At 39.3% G+C, this 16,404-nt stretch overlaps 1 protein-coding gene across 2 annotated transcripts; it reads left to right on the forward strand.

Moving 5' to 3' along the window:
• Window positions 1-223: 223 nt before the first annotated feature.
• On the forward strand, window positions 224-14,238 carry cbx2 (chromobox homolog 2 (Drosophila Pc class)). Of its 2 annotated transcripts, XM_086154070.1 has the most exons (6): window positions 226-310; window positions 396-439; window positions 1,641-1,705; window positions 3,185-3,250; window positions 8,836-8,905; window positions 8,980-14,238. In XM_086154070.1, exons 3-6 carry the CDS (start codon window positions 1,659-1,661, stop codon window positions 10,339-10,341), a joined length of 1,545 nt encoding a protein of 514 aa, XP_086010196.1. In that variant the 5' UTR covers window positions 226-310; window positions 396-439; window positions 1,641-1,658; the 3' UTR covers window positions 10,342-14,238. The 2 variants fall into 2 exon arrangements, with proteins under 2 accessions (XP_086010195.1, XP_086010196.1); XM_086154069.1 differs by lacking the exon at window positions 1,641-1,705 and having other exon boundaries at window positions 224-310.
• The last annotated feature ends 2,166 nt before the right edge of the window (window positions 14,239-16,404 follow it).

A 16,404-nucleotide genomic window follows, 5' to 3' on the forward strand; every position in this document is an offset into this window, starting at 1 on the left:
AGTCATGTTATGATTATTATTATCGTTATTGTTGTTATTATTATCGTCAGTATTGCCGTTCTTGTTGTTTAATGGTGGAAAAAGGGGTCAAACGTAACAGTTCCAAATTCTCGAGTTTGTGTTTTACTTTTATTTTGAAATTTAATAATCAGACAATCCGGAAGTTGTAAACGCACTCATTCAATTCCCTTGACGTGAAACGGTTAATTCGAGCTTCTGGTTTGGGATAAAGCCAGACATGGAGGAGCTAAGCGCTGTGGGAGAGCAGGTTTTTGATGCCGAATGTATTCTTAACAAACGACTTCGAAAGGTTATTATCGAGAAATATTGATAAATCAACCCGAGTGTGATCCATTTAACATCCGCTAACATGTTCTTACTCGCTCTCCTTCCAGGGAAAGTTGGAGTTTCTGGTGAAGTGGAGGGGGTGGTCGGCTAAGTAAGTCCAAGTGCCGCCGCTCAGCCGAAACAATGAAAACAACAACAGCATGCCGATTGTTGCTCGTACTTTAACGACGAATTCCCGCTGTATTCCCCCCAAAAAACACTTCATATTGAGCAGTTATTTTAAACAGAATCCCTTATCTATTGTGGAAACTGAAAGCCGACAAAGCAAAACATTCCCCCACCTCAATAGATGTCTTCTTTTGTTCGCTACGTCAGAAATGTAAGATGTTAGCATCAAGCCGAATGACGTCTTAACTCATTAGCCATGTGTTGTTTCTATTATTGTCACTTGTTGATACACAAATTTCAATGTTTACATACTTTGATAACAAGCTTAAAACCTTTTACCAAACAAATATTACTGTCAAATCGAGAAAGACCTTACAGTCTGGGAATATGACTATTTTTGTGAAAAGCTTCCAAAAAGTTGAGATTTTATTATAATTTTGCCACAGCACAATTTTCTTTTCAATCCATATTACTAAAAAAAAAAACTTGCATTAATCTGCTATCATTGCACACTGATGTCGTCCATGACTTTTCTGAGCTGTGTCCTTTGTGTGTGTGTGTGTGTGTGTGTGTGTGTGTGTGTGTGTGTGTGTGTGTGTGTGTTTATATGAAGGGTGGGCATTGATGACTGCTTATCAGGTTTAAACTCCACCACTACAAATGATGAAAGTAAAGATCACAACAAATGCATGGTTTCCTGATTTGATCACAGAGAACCAAAATGTTTGATTTCATTTGTTGTTATTCGTAGAAATTGGAATACACATAATTACACTATAGCACTTTAAGTGTGTGTTACTTAAACGGGTTATTTTCATCAGGGAAAAAATAGCACTTTCATCGTTAAACTTTGATTTGACAAGATCAATTGATAATTTATTATTTATAATAATAATAATAATTTTTCGTCTAATTCTTAGTCCAGAGTTTTAAGGCACCTTCAGAAATTGCGGCTCATCAGAACAGGGAATATTACTCCAACGCGACCAACTTTGTCGTGCCCTTGCTAACTGTAGCTTCGGTTTCAGTTCTTAGCCGACAAGAACAGCAACCATTGTTGTCTTCTGCCATTGTAGTGCATTTGCTTCAAGTTTCAATGTTCGGAAAGGGTCATTCCCTACATTTCCTCACACTGGTTGACGGGATATTTGAGTTACTGTTGCCTTTCTATCGTCTCAAACCAGTCTGGCCATTCTCCTCTGATGGTGCCGTCAGCAAGGTGTTTTTGCCCAGAGAACTACAACTCACTGTATGTTTCCTCCTGTATGTATTTTTACTTCTTCATTTGTTTCCTTTTTCATTAATTGATTGGACTATTCTCTGTTAATCACAACAATAATTGTGTGTATAAATCATAACCACTCAGCAGTTTCTGATATTTTTGAGGCCAGACTGTCTGGAAGGAACAAGCACACAACTTTGAAATTCCCGTGAAATCATGCATTGATGTCCTATCATGCGAAAGCTTTCAGCATTGAACAATCAGTGAAAAAGGAATCTAAAAGTGGCCAGTGAGTGTATGTTGCTATATGTGTTAGAGGAAAAATTTTTTTACAAAAATTTTGTGCAAAACAATTCAAACATCGTCCTTCAAGAGAAAGGTGGAGGCAAATGATTTGCTTTGGCGACCTCACAGAAAAGAATACGACTGCAACATAGAACTTAAAGAAAATAGAAGTCAAATTGTGTTATACTGTTGTCTCTCTGACCACCAGATTTGGGGAAGTTTTTGAGAGTTCATGTTTTGTCTAAACGGTAGTAAATTTGTCATTTTTACCATCGCATATGAACTATTATTTTCGATCTACTCATGTTAAAATGCATCTTCAGTAGATTTTTACAAGGCGTCATTTCTGAAAGGAGTGCATTTGTTGGGGGGAAAAAAAGAGTGTATGTAGAAGGCACAAAACAATGTTTTCAGATGTAATTTGGCTATTGGTGATCATGAAAGGGTTAGTCCCTATAAAGCAGTAGGAGTTGTAGGATCACCAGGAAAATTAAATGTGAATTGTGCACTTACTCTCAAGTGTTATTTGTATTCATTTGTTTATTTAAAAGTTTTGTTTATTGGCCTCTTTTCAAGGACCTCTCCTTTTATAAAGATTGTCCATTTTACCCTTTTGGGAAAGATAATTGCAGTACTCTACCATTAGAGTACTGCACTGCAAAATTTCGTGTATACACAGTACCTATAAAAACTATTGACCCCTTTGATTTCTCAAGCTTTTTTCGTTATAATCATGTTCAATATAATTTAGCTTTTTAAAAAAAAAAATTCTCAGAAAAAATCCCAAACCTCTGTAATATTTAAAATATAAACAGATTTTTTTTTTTACAAAATAATAAATGGGATGCCCAGTAAGAGCTAAGTACAAAAGATAGTAGTAACTAGCTGGACCTCTGTTGAATTGGGTCTGTCACTTTGAAGGAGTGGATATTTATGCAACAACTACAACTACTACTTTACACTTTATATTTTTGATTCATTGGCCGTAGTTTGTAAAAGCCTGCTTTGACATGGGAGAAGCTTGATTTGCACATTCTTGTCCAAAAGCCCAATTATATTGACCATGATTTCATTTCTAGAAGCAAGAAAAAGGTAAAATATCCAATGCCAAGTGGGGGTGAATACTTGAACTTTTTAGTGTGCGTGTGTGCATGTGCGTGTGTGTGTGTGGATATGCATGTTATCATCACATAGCGAACACTACATGTTGATTTATTTCAGACACAACAGCTGGGAGCCACAAGAAAACATCCTTGACCCAAGACTGTTGGCTGCCTTCAACAAAAAGTAAGGGTTTTCATTAAACACCACGCACAAACAAGTGGCAAATTCTGTGACAAAATTCAACATTTTCATTTCAAAAATGCAAAATTCATACAATAAACTGTAGATATGGTTTGTGCTTAAAGGCTCTTGGACTGTTATTTAAGATTATTTTAAAAAGTAATATTTTTAGCTGTCTTGCATCAAGTCTGAGCAGTATCTTCTGTATATAACAAGTCCGCTTACTCTCAGAGCTTTAAAAGAAGAACCTTAACAGATGTAAATTGAAAGCAAGTCAATAAATTGTTCTTCATGTGTCTATGGAGATTCTTAATTATCCAGTTTACGGTCAGTCATCTCTTGTCTAGGCAATTGGACTTGATTTCTTCTCCTGAATTCTCTTTTGATTATTATGTTTCTATGAAATATACTAGAGCACATGACGGGAGCTTGTTTGTGTCAGACTTTCATATTCTGATTTTCTGCCTTGCACCTTCTCCTTACAGTACAGTACATAAGTTTATACAGCCAACTAATAATTGAGATAATTTCAATAAGTGGGACAATTATTTTATCTCTTGTGTTTTCTCAGTTTTTATTTAAGTGGTATATTTTGGGCAGCATGTAGGCGCATTAGTTAGTGATAAGTGCTCCAGGGTGTATCCCACCCAATGTCAGCGGAGACTGCAGTGTATCTGGTTACAAACAATTAATGCATGGTTTGTTTTTATTCAAACATGAGTCTGTAGCCTGCCTTTATATTATTCATGGGATCGTAAGTCTACGCTTGCAGATTTGGACATTGCTTTGCTACCCAAATCCCAGTCAGTAGGTGTTTTCAAACCTGAATCCTCCTCAGAGTGTTTGCAAAAAAGTCCTTACCTCCATCAAAGTTACTGCAACAATCTATTAATAAGTTGGCATTAGTTAAATAATTGATGACAGATTTCATACTAAATTGCAATCAACCAAAGGATCATCTTCTCCTTCTTTTGGCTTTTCCCTTCAGGGGTCGCCACAGCGAATCAACCTTCTCCATCTAACCCTATTCTCTGTATCCTCCTCTCTCACACCAGCTACCTTCATATCCTCTCTTGCTACGTCCATAAAACTTCTCCTTGGTCTCCTCTTGCCTGGCAGCTCCAATTCCAGCATCTGTCTACCAATATATTCTCTATCCCTCCTCTGTACATGACCGAACCATCTCAGTCTGGCTTCTCTGACCTTCTCTCCAAGACATCTAGCATGTGCTGTTCCTCTGACAGACTCACTCCTGATCCTGTCCATCCTGGTCACTCCCAAAGAGAACCATAGCATCTTCATCTCTGCAACCTCCAGCTCTGCCTCCTGCCTTTTTGTCATTGGAACAGCTTCTAGTCTATACAGCATCGCTGGTCTCACCACTGTCTTGTACACCTTTCCTTTCATACTGTCTGATAGTCTTCTATCTCTTTGTACCCCTGATATTTTTCTCCACCCATTCCAACCTCTTTGAACCCGTCTCTTCACCTCTTTTCCACACTTTCCGTTGCTCTGGACGGTTGACCCTAAGTACCTGAAATACTCCAACTTTTTGATCTCCACTCCCTGTAGCCTCACCGTTCCACCCAAGTTCCTCTCATTCACACACATATACTCTGTCTTGCTGCGGCTAACTTTCATTCCTCTCCTTTCCAGAGCATACCTCCACCTCTAGATTTCCCTCAACCTGTTCTTTGCTCTCACTACAGATCACAATGTCATCTGCAAACATCATGTGAAATTGCGAGTTGAAAAAAGTTACAGTATTGCTTAGAAATTGATATTTGTGGTTCAGATTTCTATCTTGTAATGATGATTTCCAATCAATTAGTCCTCTTTAATTTTTATTTTGAAAATATCATACTTGTAATTAGTTTATTGTACATTATTGATAGGCAAAAACAAAAAAATCCCATTTCATAAACCTAATGTAACCCCCAAAATATTTTGAATTGGAGCCCCAAAATTGATTTAATGAATTGGCTCCTTGAGATAATATAATGAATTCAAGTATTTAAGTAAATTACTTGAATTTTTGGAAGTAAAGTACTTTTCTATCTATGTGATCATGGATGGAATGGATTAGAGATATGAAGTCAAGTGGGCGGCCAAACCCGGCGAGGACCGCCCACATTGCAGATCAGGAAAGTTTATTGTAGGTGTTTAGGAGATCCAAGTATTTGAACGTTACTGGTTGTTTTTGTTGCTGACTCTTCTGGAGTTGGCGGACACACAAAATCATGTCTATTGTCTGTCGTGAAGATCTGAAGCCACATGGGGACTCAGGGAAAATATCTCCTGCAAAGATGAGGAGGTGCTGGGAGAGAATGCAAGCAAAGATGTTGCATGCAATTCTCAGTAGTGAGAAACTATATGCTGGAGTTTTCTTGGTCCCTCTTTTTTGAAGACACTAATGATGTTTGCGTCACGGAAGTTGCTCAGGAGGATCTTGGTTTTCCAGATCTTGAGGATGAGGAGCATCAGGTTATTTTTTCTTCTCAGGGCCAAATTGAATGAAGATTTTGATTTGGAAGTTATGTGGTTCTGGAGCTTTGAGCAGTTGATTGCCTTGTTGAATTCTGGGAATGGAGGTGGCAGGGACATTGGATGGTAGAAGAGGTACTGCTGGGTCATACAGAGAAGATTGTCTGCGGAGCACAAATGATAATTGTGTAGGCTTTCGAAATTATACCTCCAAGGATCCACTCAATATCAGTGATGGAAGCAGAGCTTTCAGCATCTTTTTGGCCGACCACCTGCGAACTTGTTCGGCCAAAGATCTACCTGTGACATAGAAGCAGCGCAGGTTGCGTTGGTCAGCGCGTTGTTTGATCTCCTTTTGATTTACTTGGTAACCTGATGTTCTGAGCTTTGTGGATTTGGAATTCTGCCTATACATGTTGGTGTTTCCATCTATTATCCACGTTCAGATAGTAAGCAGAGGGCGAAGCATGTCCACCGTTTAGCGACAAGTGATGGCCTCATCATTTTCATCGAACCAATTCTGGCTACTCTTTCGGGGTAAACCAATTGTTTCCTTGTCGGAATCGGTCATAGAATTTGGGAGGGTGGCCAGTGGTCTTCTGTTGCCTGCGAGGGTCGTCCCTCCTCCTCTCCCGGAGACAAAAGAGGTCTTGTATTGTCCTTATTGATTTGGACTGCTGTTGGGGTCTTGCTGTTTGTTGCGTTTGGTCTGGAACCTCATCCTTGATCTTACCTGCTGGGATGACTTCACCAGGAGTTTGAAACTCCCGATGGCATCACTCTTGGAATCACTAGAACACTCAAGCGCTTCTACCATGGCAAAGCCAGGAAGGGTCAGACTTTACTCGACCTGTTTAGAGACTAAGGTATTTTGGGGCACAGGAGACTCCCTCAGACCTTCAATGACTGTGGTGGCATCAGCCATCTTTTCTTGAGTGGTCCGCCGGGGAAGTGGCATGTTTGGATAAGAGAGAAAGAGGGTGGACAGAATGTAAAAAGAAGGCTAGCTCAGTCATCGGATGCCGCTTGACCCAGTGGAGAAAGTTGGGGCATGGAGAATGATATCCACGCCGTCATCTCTGATGGACAATCTGGCCAACCCTCTGCAAGACCCCAATAGCAGATCCCTATGGGACCGACTGAAACGTCATAGTACCTGAAGAAAAGGTATCACTGTTCATTCATCCCTGCTGCTGTTAGACTGCAACAACCATCCTTTGTCAGGAGAACACAGGTTCACATTTCAGTACACAGTAGAACATCTCATTGGCAATGTACAATGTAACGTTTTCATCGAGGTGCAATTTACCATTTGCAGCGTCATTCTTTCATCACATAGTTGTAAACTGAGTTTAAATAAAATGCTATTCTGTTTATAGCAGTATACTGTTATTCATCCTATGTATTCCTTTATTATTTTTTTGCTGTACAGACTTCTTCTAATTGGTTTATATATGTATGTACATATTCTTCTCCTTTCGGCTTTTCCCTTCAAGGATCGACATAGCGAATCAACTTTCTCCATCTAACCCTATTCTCTGTATCTTCCTCTCTCACACCAGCTACCTTCATATCTTCTCTCACTATGTCCATAAATCTTCTCTTTGGTCTTCCTCGAGACCTCCTGCTTGGCAGCTCCAATAACAGTCAGTTGTCTTTTCATCAATGTACAGCATCGCTGGTCTCATCACTGGTTTAAAACTCTGTATTATAGGCTTCTTATTTTCATTCTGGGGCTACAGTTTGCACCGTTTTTTTTGCAGAACAGTCTATCATTTTCCAAAGTTCTATTTGTTTCCCCGTTCATTTTTTTTAATTAATCTGTCCTGTTCTTCTGAAAAATGACCCAAACAAATTGGTTTACTCGGATTTTCAGAGCGAAATATAACTATAACCAGTACCTGTATGTGCAACATTTGTTGCCTTTGCCCATGAATAAGAGTCTGTTTCAAAACTTTTCTAACAGAATGAATTACCTCATTAATTCAACTCCACTCTGATATTATTTTGAACAGGCCTCTTTCAATTAATCACTCAATTAACCAGACACCAGTGTGCATATCATATATATTTGACTGTTAGGTCATGGGTTTCTAGTACTTTACTACACCTTCTAATAAATCATTTGCTATGAGAAATGTAAATTCTCCCTGGTCTGATTAGTGACATGCACTGCTATTATTTCTAACACAACTGTATGTCTCAATGAAAAGAGCATACCTGAACTATCAGTCTTTAATTATACAAATCCACCAGATAAACTGATTGATCCTGGAAGAACGGCCTTAGTCAGGTAGATGACCAAGAAGCTAATGGTCTCTTTGTCAGACCACAAGTGTTCCTCTGTGGAGAGAGAAGAACCTTCAAGAAGGATGACCATCTCGGCAGCAATCCACCAGTCCAGCCCGTGTTGTCGAGTGGCCATTCAGAAGCCTCTCCTCAGTAAAAGGCACAAGGCAGTGGCTTGGAGTTTGTCAGTTGGCACCTGAAGGACTTTCAGGCCATGAGGAACAAAATTTTTTGGTCTGATGAGATAAATATCGAACTCTTTTGCATGAATCCCAGGTGTCATGTTTGGAGAAACCTGTCAAAGGTGCATCAACAAAGTATTGACTAATGGCTGCAACTCTTGTGTAATATCATGCAATATCTTTTTTTTTTTTTTTTTTAAGAATTTTGCAAACATTAAAAAAAAAAAGTCATGCCATTATTGGGTATTGTGTGTAGATTATTTTGGGGTATAATTTGGGAGTAAGGTTGTAACATGAAAAAATTGACATGCCGTGAAAGCTTCAACTATATACATTTTTATATATATATTTTTAAATTGTGTCACTGTTTTCCATTTACCGTCACCTCAAGACCCAAGGGAGGGCAGCATCTGACATTTAAAATGACTGATCTTGATCATTCAGTGGTTGGGGTTGAGTTGTGGAAGTAGCTCTGTGCTGTGTGCCTCATCTTAGTTATACTCAAATAGTAGAATGTTTTCCCTCTAATTCAGGTTTAAAATCACGCCAACGTATTTCAGTTCAAATAAAACCAATAGACTGAAGACACTTTGTTGTGACTGGAGCCACTCATGGATTCATATATTATTGCAGAGAACAAGAAAAGGAACTTCAGATAAAGAAGAGAGGGAAGAGGCCAAGAGGACGACCACGGAAAATCCTTGTAAGTTTAGGGCTGCTTTCATCCGTTGCGTTCTTCCTCCCTGTACTCACCATTCATTTGTATTGTTACTTTAGGAAATTGTGCCAGAAGCCCAGAAGTCAAGCAGCTCCTCATCTAGCTCATCATCCTCATCCTCAGATTCCTCCACCTCATGTTCTTCCTCATCCTCCTCTTCAGATGATGATGACGATGATGATGATGAGGAGGAGGATGGCCAATCAAAACAGGACCACTCGAGTAACCGAACGCGAGACCTCCACCCCGTCCCTCAGAAGAAAGCGCAGATTGTTATGGCAAAACCAGAGCCTCAAAAGAAACGCGGTCGAAAACCTCTTCCAACCGAAGTCGGGGAATTTCCGCAGAGTAAGGGCTCTCGTAAAATCCTCAAGACGTCCAAAGAGTCCGATCTCCAAGGAACGATAAAGAAGCCTGTTCATCCAGGGAGCTTCGATGTCAAGGGTCTTTACCAAGGCTCAGTACGAGATGCAGCGAGCGGCCAGAACAAGGTCTTGCTCTCCCAGGGAGGGGCTATAAAGAATTCCATGAGCTCTGCAGGATCTGGCAGATCAGTCCAGCCTTCCCCCGTCTCTCTGAACAAATCCATCCAGACCAGGAATGCAACGGAGGCTAAACTGTCAATCTCTGGTATGAGCCGTGGGACGATTCTGGATTTTAAATCAGTCGCATGTAAATCAAAAGGGGTGGCACCGTTGAACTTAAAAACATTCAAGCATCCCGTTCACCAGATGACTCCGCACACACTGAGCTTAACCAATGGGCAAAAGAAACTCCAGGCTTCTTTGTCCACTTTGGAGAAGGTACCCAATGCTAAACTGGTGGCTTCTTTGTCATCGAAAATACCCTCCACCAGTCAAGGTCCCGGCCGTCAGCTGCTCAACCTTCACGGCAAAGTTGTGCAGACTAACAGTGCACTAGGACACGAATCTCCCTCTTTGTTAGGTCAAAGAAATCCAAATTTGGCACGGAAATCAGCCAGCCAGAACCAGAAGTATAAACCCGCTCACTGTCCAACTACCTCAGGAGGGCTGCAAGCCAAGAACCAGCCTTCATCCGTCACAATCAAAGAGATCGCGGAAACCCAGACATTCAGAGCCCAAGGCAGGCTGGAGAAGAGGAGTGCTCAGAAATCCTCCTCAGAAGTCCAGAGCCAACAGGAGAGATCTGCATCCAGAGACGGCAAGAAAGCTAAAATGGCCGAGATGAGCACAGGGGAAGAGGAGAGTAGCTCGGAATCCGATCAGGACTCGTCCTACGCCACTCACAGCCATCCCATGATGGTCCAGAGTCAAGACTGGAAGCCCACCCGCAGCGTGATAGAACATGTGTTTGTCACAGACGTAACCGCAAACTTAGTTACCGTCACAGTCAAGGAGTCACCAACCAGCGTGGGCTTCTTCAGCATCCGGAACTACTGATGGAACACAAGAAAAAAAAATGTATCGCAAGAAGGAAACCTAAAACAAACAGATTGCTGTAGGGGAAAATACCAGAACAACATCTCAGGAAATGAGATTTTTCAACTGAAAAAAAAACATCACCGTATAAAGCTAAAGACTGACTATGGTCATTTATATACTTATCTGTACAACAGTTTTGAAAGAGAAGGGCTTTGATATAAGACTCTTAACCTCAAACCAACACTTGTTGTTTTTTTTTTTTGTTTGTTTTTTTTTGAAACTGAACAATGTCATAGTCATTCCCGATCACTTTTTTTAATGGATCCACGATAGCATGGGCCATTAGCCAAGGATTTCATACTGTATAAACGAATGTAAGGTTAAAATCTCAATTTTATTCATTTTTAATGGTCTGAAAAAGACTTTCTGCCTCTAAATGAAAGTCAAGTTTTTTTTTTTATTTTTTTTATACAATATAAAGGTTTATCTGGGTTTAGTGTTATTTTTTTCTCCATGGTTTTGTGAATGGAACATTTCGAGTATAACACATTGGCCAGCTAACATCCACAATTGCCAGATTACTAATTTTTTCAGTCTCAAATTTAATGGTTTCTTCTTTTATACCACAAACCGCTAAGGCGAATTGTTCTGATCAATGTCTTACATGAGAGTAGATTCGTTCTCTTTTTTCCATTCGTAAAGATGACATCATGGACTGATACTGTTGTCAGTGGACTACAGTACATGTTGTTGCAAGAAGAAGTGTTTTGAAGGTTTTGTCTTCCTAGGCAGGGACCTTATAGCTTAGAACTTCTGTTTTCACTTTTTGCTGCTTAGAGATTGACGAGAAACCTCCACCCTCTCAGTATTGTCCCATTCCGTTGTAAGAATCTAAACTGGAAATGAGCAAAATGCTGAAATCTGGGCATCAAAACAGTAAGAGCTCTTTCTTTGCATATTTGTTGAAAGTGACTTAAGACTCTTTTATATTTGGAATTTTGTATCTATTTTTTAATGTTGTTTTTTAATAGTTGTCACCAGCCACCAGCAGCTTAGCCACGGGGAGGTGTTTTGGCATTTCGTGGGGGCCACAGAAGTAATACTCACGACTATTTTAAAAAAAATAAATAGTCAAATGTCTTGAGATAATCCGTAAAACTACTGTAAGATTTAAAAAAAGATAGCTGAGATTCTCCAACAAAAAATGTATATTTTTCAATTGATGGCATATTTTTGTAATTGTGAACTGTCTGTTGAAGAGCTCAGAACAATTTTTGCTGCTATAGTTTTATATGACTGAGAGAGAATTTTTTTTAAGACTAAGTAATGGAAAGTTGTAATTGGCCTGGTCCTTATTCTGAGCTTAATTTAGTAAGAACCTAAAATTCCAGACCATGCCCATTTCAGTGTCTAGAATGTCAGTATTCTGCTAAACATCTTCATTCACAAAATGAACACAAATCCATAGGTTCCCCCCAAAAAATCACATCCACGCCAGCATGCTAAATTCTCTTAAAACAGCTAGAAAAAGGATAAAACACGCACCTCCGCCGCCCAGTTAGTGACGGGTGCTGGATCGAAAAAGTGGACTGAATAGAATTTTTGAAAAAAATCTGCACACCTAAAGTTCTCCAAAAATAAAGACTTTATTTTATATATAGTACAGAAAACTTATTTTCGCTGTTCCTCAGATGTTTACCAGAGATATGTAAACATATCTCATATTATATTATATTTTATATCTCTGGTAAGCATATGAGCCTATTTTCCGTACTATATGTAAAATAAATGATCATTCAATATTTTTTTCTAAACCTCTATAAATTCTCTTAAAACAGAAAATGCTGTACATAACATACCGCACGTTTGGCCACATCGTGCATTGCAAATGGCATTAATATAATTGCTCTTTTGTTAAATATCACAGTTCTCTATGCCGTCCGAGGTGGTGGCAGTTCTTGAGCTGCCTGAATTTAAAAGAAGAGCTTGTAGCGCAGCATCTGATGCCACAAGCAAAAACAACACATTTCACATCCAAAAAAAAAGCTAGGGCTGCCAAAAAGCATGTTTTTCTTATCCACAAGTAAAGGTGAAAACAGTGTTTGAGATCTTACCACATAGAAGATGTTTTTGAAAGTATCTGGTTTTAAGGACTGAAAGCACATGTGCGGATGTTTGGCTCAAATGCGTGGAAAGGTCTGTTTTTGAGCGTTTATATTCACGTGTGGACGGGGCAAATGAAAAGTCTTTTCTCAGAACTCTGAATCGAGATAGCATGGGTGAGAAGTTTGCTTAAGGCGTATGAAAATATTGTTTCCCATCTTCCGGTATTGATCTGGGATTGGATGAAAAAATACCCCTTAGCTCCGCAGACTCATATCTCCCAAAGTGTTGAATAATAATTAAAGACATTTTTAATGTAGGGAAATTCCACATTGCAGTTATGATTTACTTTTTTAGCAAGTGGAAGAAATTAAGAGCAACTGCCTCAAACAAAACTGAAGTCTGGGTTGAGGTCTACCAATGCTACCTTGTTGAGATTTCCTATTTAATGTGATAAACTAATAATTGGACAATGGAAATTAGATTAAAAGCATCACCATTTTGTACATTTATCTTCCATCTCATTGGAGTTGAGATTTGTGAATTTTTACATCATGATAGATGCTCAATATGCATAGCAAGAGTAGCATTTTTGATAGTTTGCAAGTTCATATTATCGATCTTATATATTCATATCATTCAGTAGGTTAAATTTGTAAAAAGGAAAAAAAAACACATTTTTAGTTATTAGTTAATAGATATGATCTTTGTTAAATGCTTCTTAAATTAGCTACCTCTGTTCAACATTTATTGAGTTGTGAATTCAATAATTTTGGGATTAGAAAACCCAAGGATGTGTTTTATTGTGGCCAAAAATATATTTTATATATCTCCAAATATATTAGAATCTCATTGGTGTCTACCTTCAAGCAAAAGCAACCAATTTATTTCTATATTTCTGTTTGTCACACATGTTGGATCTGCCAGTTTTTCCAAAACCTGTTTTATAATGCAGATTGTCAGACAGTTTTTTTTTTGTTTTTCTTCATTATTTATGTAATCCCAGTCCCCTCCACTCTGCAAGCCCTTCCCTGGGCTACAGCAGGATGCGGATTGTGAAGACCACAGACTTTGGATTAATGTAGGTTTGCCATGGATTACAATTGGCCTCAAATGATGTTATGATTCCCATTTCAAAATGCAAAAAACAGAATCACCTTATTTGTATTGTTTTGTTTTGTTTTGTTCGCTTTCTGTCCTCCCACCCTTGCCTGTACGGATCCAGGAATTGCACGGTTGCTCTTTTCGGACCTCAAAAAATGATGTAATGAAATATAAATCATATTCAATCAGTTTACTCCTTTGAATAGCTCAGCAACAAAGCACTTCAGCTGAACTCTTCTAATATCCTGCATGCTGGACTTTTCCTTTATCTTTGTCATTTTCTTTCCTAAGAAAACTAAAGGCCAAACTAAACTCAAAGGCCGTGACCAACAGTAAATAGACTTACCGGTAGGTTTCTTGATGAGAAGCACCCCTGGATAGTAGCATAGTCTTTATTGCTGATGTTCTCTGAATTGGTTAAGTATGGTGATTTATTAAAGAATGTGTGCATCAGAAAAGTATTTGTCCATAATAAATAAATAAAAAAAGAAAGAAAGTGAAAATTAAGTCAATTGAATGTTTTTTTTAAAGCATATTTGAAGAGAATTCCCAAGAAAACCTTGGATTCCCTCTTAGGTCTACTAACTGTAATAGAATGTTGTTTGCTTTACAATCTATTGCAAAGACTGTCAAGAATAAGTGGGTATAAACTTGTATTTTGGCATTGTGTCAGATTTACTAATAAATGGTACAAAAATTGATTTGGGACATACTTTTCCCTTTCAACAGTGCCTCCTTTATTGTGCTCGACTTTTTTTTTTAATTTAAATTAATTTTTTTTTTTTTTTGTCCTCGCAGAAAGACGAGCAATCAGTTTTGTGGTTGATTTAAACCATGCCCTACATCAGCTATACTAAATTTATCACCTGTTTTGATACACCATTACTTTACATTCATTCATCTTACAAAACACCACATACACCTTTATAGACCTCAAATTCAAGCAAAAGCTTTTCATCTCCCTGTCTGTGTCTGTAAATGTACCTGTGGACACAATACATTTTCCATAGTTCTGCCTAAATGTGACATAAAGCATTGCTTGATCTAAAAGTAGATAGAGAAAACCTAGTTTCAAGTGTGATGGATTTTTTTTTTTTGTTCATGTATTTAATGGAAAAATTGTACTTAATATATTATCTACTGCAAGTGGCAAAAGAACCCCCTTGTGCAACAATAACTGCAGCAAAAAATTTGACGTAACCGTGATTAGTCTTGCAGATCAACCAACGATTTTTAGCACATTCCTCCATACAGATCACCTTCAACTCCGAAGTGATTGGGGATTTCCTCATGTGAACTCCTTGCTTTAAGTCTTTCTACAACATTTCAATAGGGTTAGGATCAAGCCTTTGACTTTGCCATCCCAGAACATTTACTTTATTCTTATTTAAACAGCATTTGGTGGAAAACCCTGTGTTTAGGATTGCCGTCTTGCTGCATGACCCAACGTCTCTTGAGATTCACCTCATGAACAGATGTCTTGACATATTCCATTACAATTCTCCGATGCAGCTCAGAAAACCATGTTAAATCAGTGATGGAAAGCTGACTCTTCTCATTTAAGCCAAAAAGTTCTAGTTTGGTTTCATCCGCCCACAAAACATTCTTCCAGTATCCTGGTCTGTCCACATGATCTTTTGCAAACCTTAGATGGTAAGCAATATTTTTCTGGGAGAGCAGTAGCACTGCTGCTCAGTGTTTTCCTGACAGTGGACTCATGAACATCGACTTTCACCAATGTCAGACATCGAAGTTACCCCGGGTTCCTTAGTGACTTCCACATGCCTTGATCTTGGAGAAATTTTTGTTGACCACTTCAGGGTACAATAACAACGGTTTGGAATTTTCACCATTTGTTAACGCTCTGTCTGACTGTGGACTCTTTCTGAGGTCCTCTGACACCTCCTTTGTTCAAACTGTCATAAATCTCCATCGATCTGTTGTCTATGTAATCAGGCTTTGCTGGATTTGGAGTTGTTGATTTTCACCCAAGCCACTTCAATAAAGTAAGCAGCCAGCAACACGAACCAATAATTCCGGAGTAGCCCCAACTGGACTCCCCAAGGGACGTGGTCAAATACCTTCTACAAGACACTTGTTGAGTGAACAATGCAACCTCTAGGACTCTGCAGAGGATGTAGAGCTTATCCACTGCTCTGCGACAACGATGGAAACTAGACTTTTCCCCTTTAATCCAAGGCTCAACTATTCTGTGAAATTGCGGACCCCTAAATAGACCCGATTGGACTCCTCCTCCAGCTTTACGGCATACCTTACCACTACCCAACTCTTACCTTAGTTCAAGACATCCAACCGCAGGTCAGAAGATACAGACACAAAAGCAGCCATCAAACATATGAACACCCGTACGCCTGAATGCAGTATTTGTTATGGACAGTTTATGATGAGCACAAATATCCAATTATAAAGTTACCACTCATGTTCAGTTCAGGTCCTCCCAATCCTGTCCTTCTGGCCTCCAACCTGTAGGCCTCTCACACCAGCCCAGGTTCCTTCCTCCAACAAATAGTGTGACACTCCATGTTCCTTCTGCAGCTGAGTTTTGGACTGCCAGGATCCTTGTCTTTGGCAACTACCAAGCCGTCGTTATGACCTGGAAGGGGAGATGGCGGTGGTCTCAGGTGGCAGGTCTTCCATTATGCGACCCCATCTTGGTTTCACGTAACATGTCACACTGATAACATCCCTCCGTCCAACGGCATTCCTCGTTCTTTCCTCGGGTTATGCGGAGGCCCTTCCGGTTACTCCACTAACCTCGTAGTGAGTGGTTTGGTGGACCGTTCGTCTTCGGCTTCTCAGGCTAGGAGTGCGTTCTTTTGCTCCCAGAACATCTTCCACCTGTTTGGATTCACT

Source organism: Fistularia commersonii, chromosome 10 (assembly GCF_037954325.1).
Source record: "Fistularia commersonii isolate RoL2024-O1a breed Wild chromosome 10, RoL_Fcom_v1.0, whole genome shotgun sequence".
NCBI classification, from domain to species: domain Eukaryota; kingdom Metazoa; phylum Chordata; class Actinopteri; order Syngnathiformes; family Fistulariidae; genus Fistularia; species Fistularia commersonii.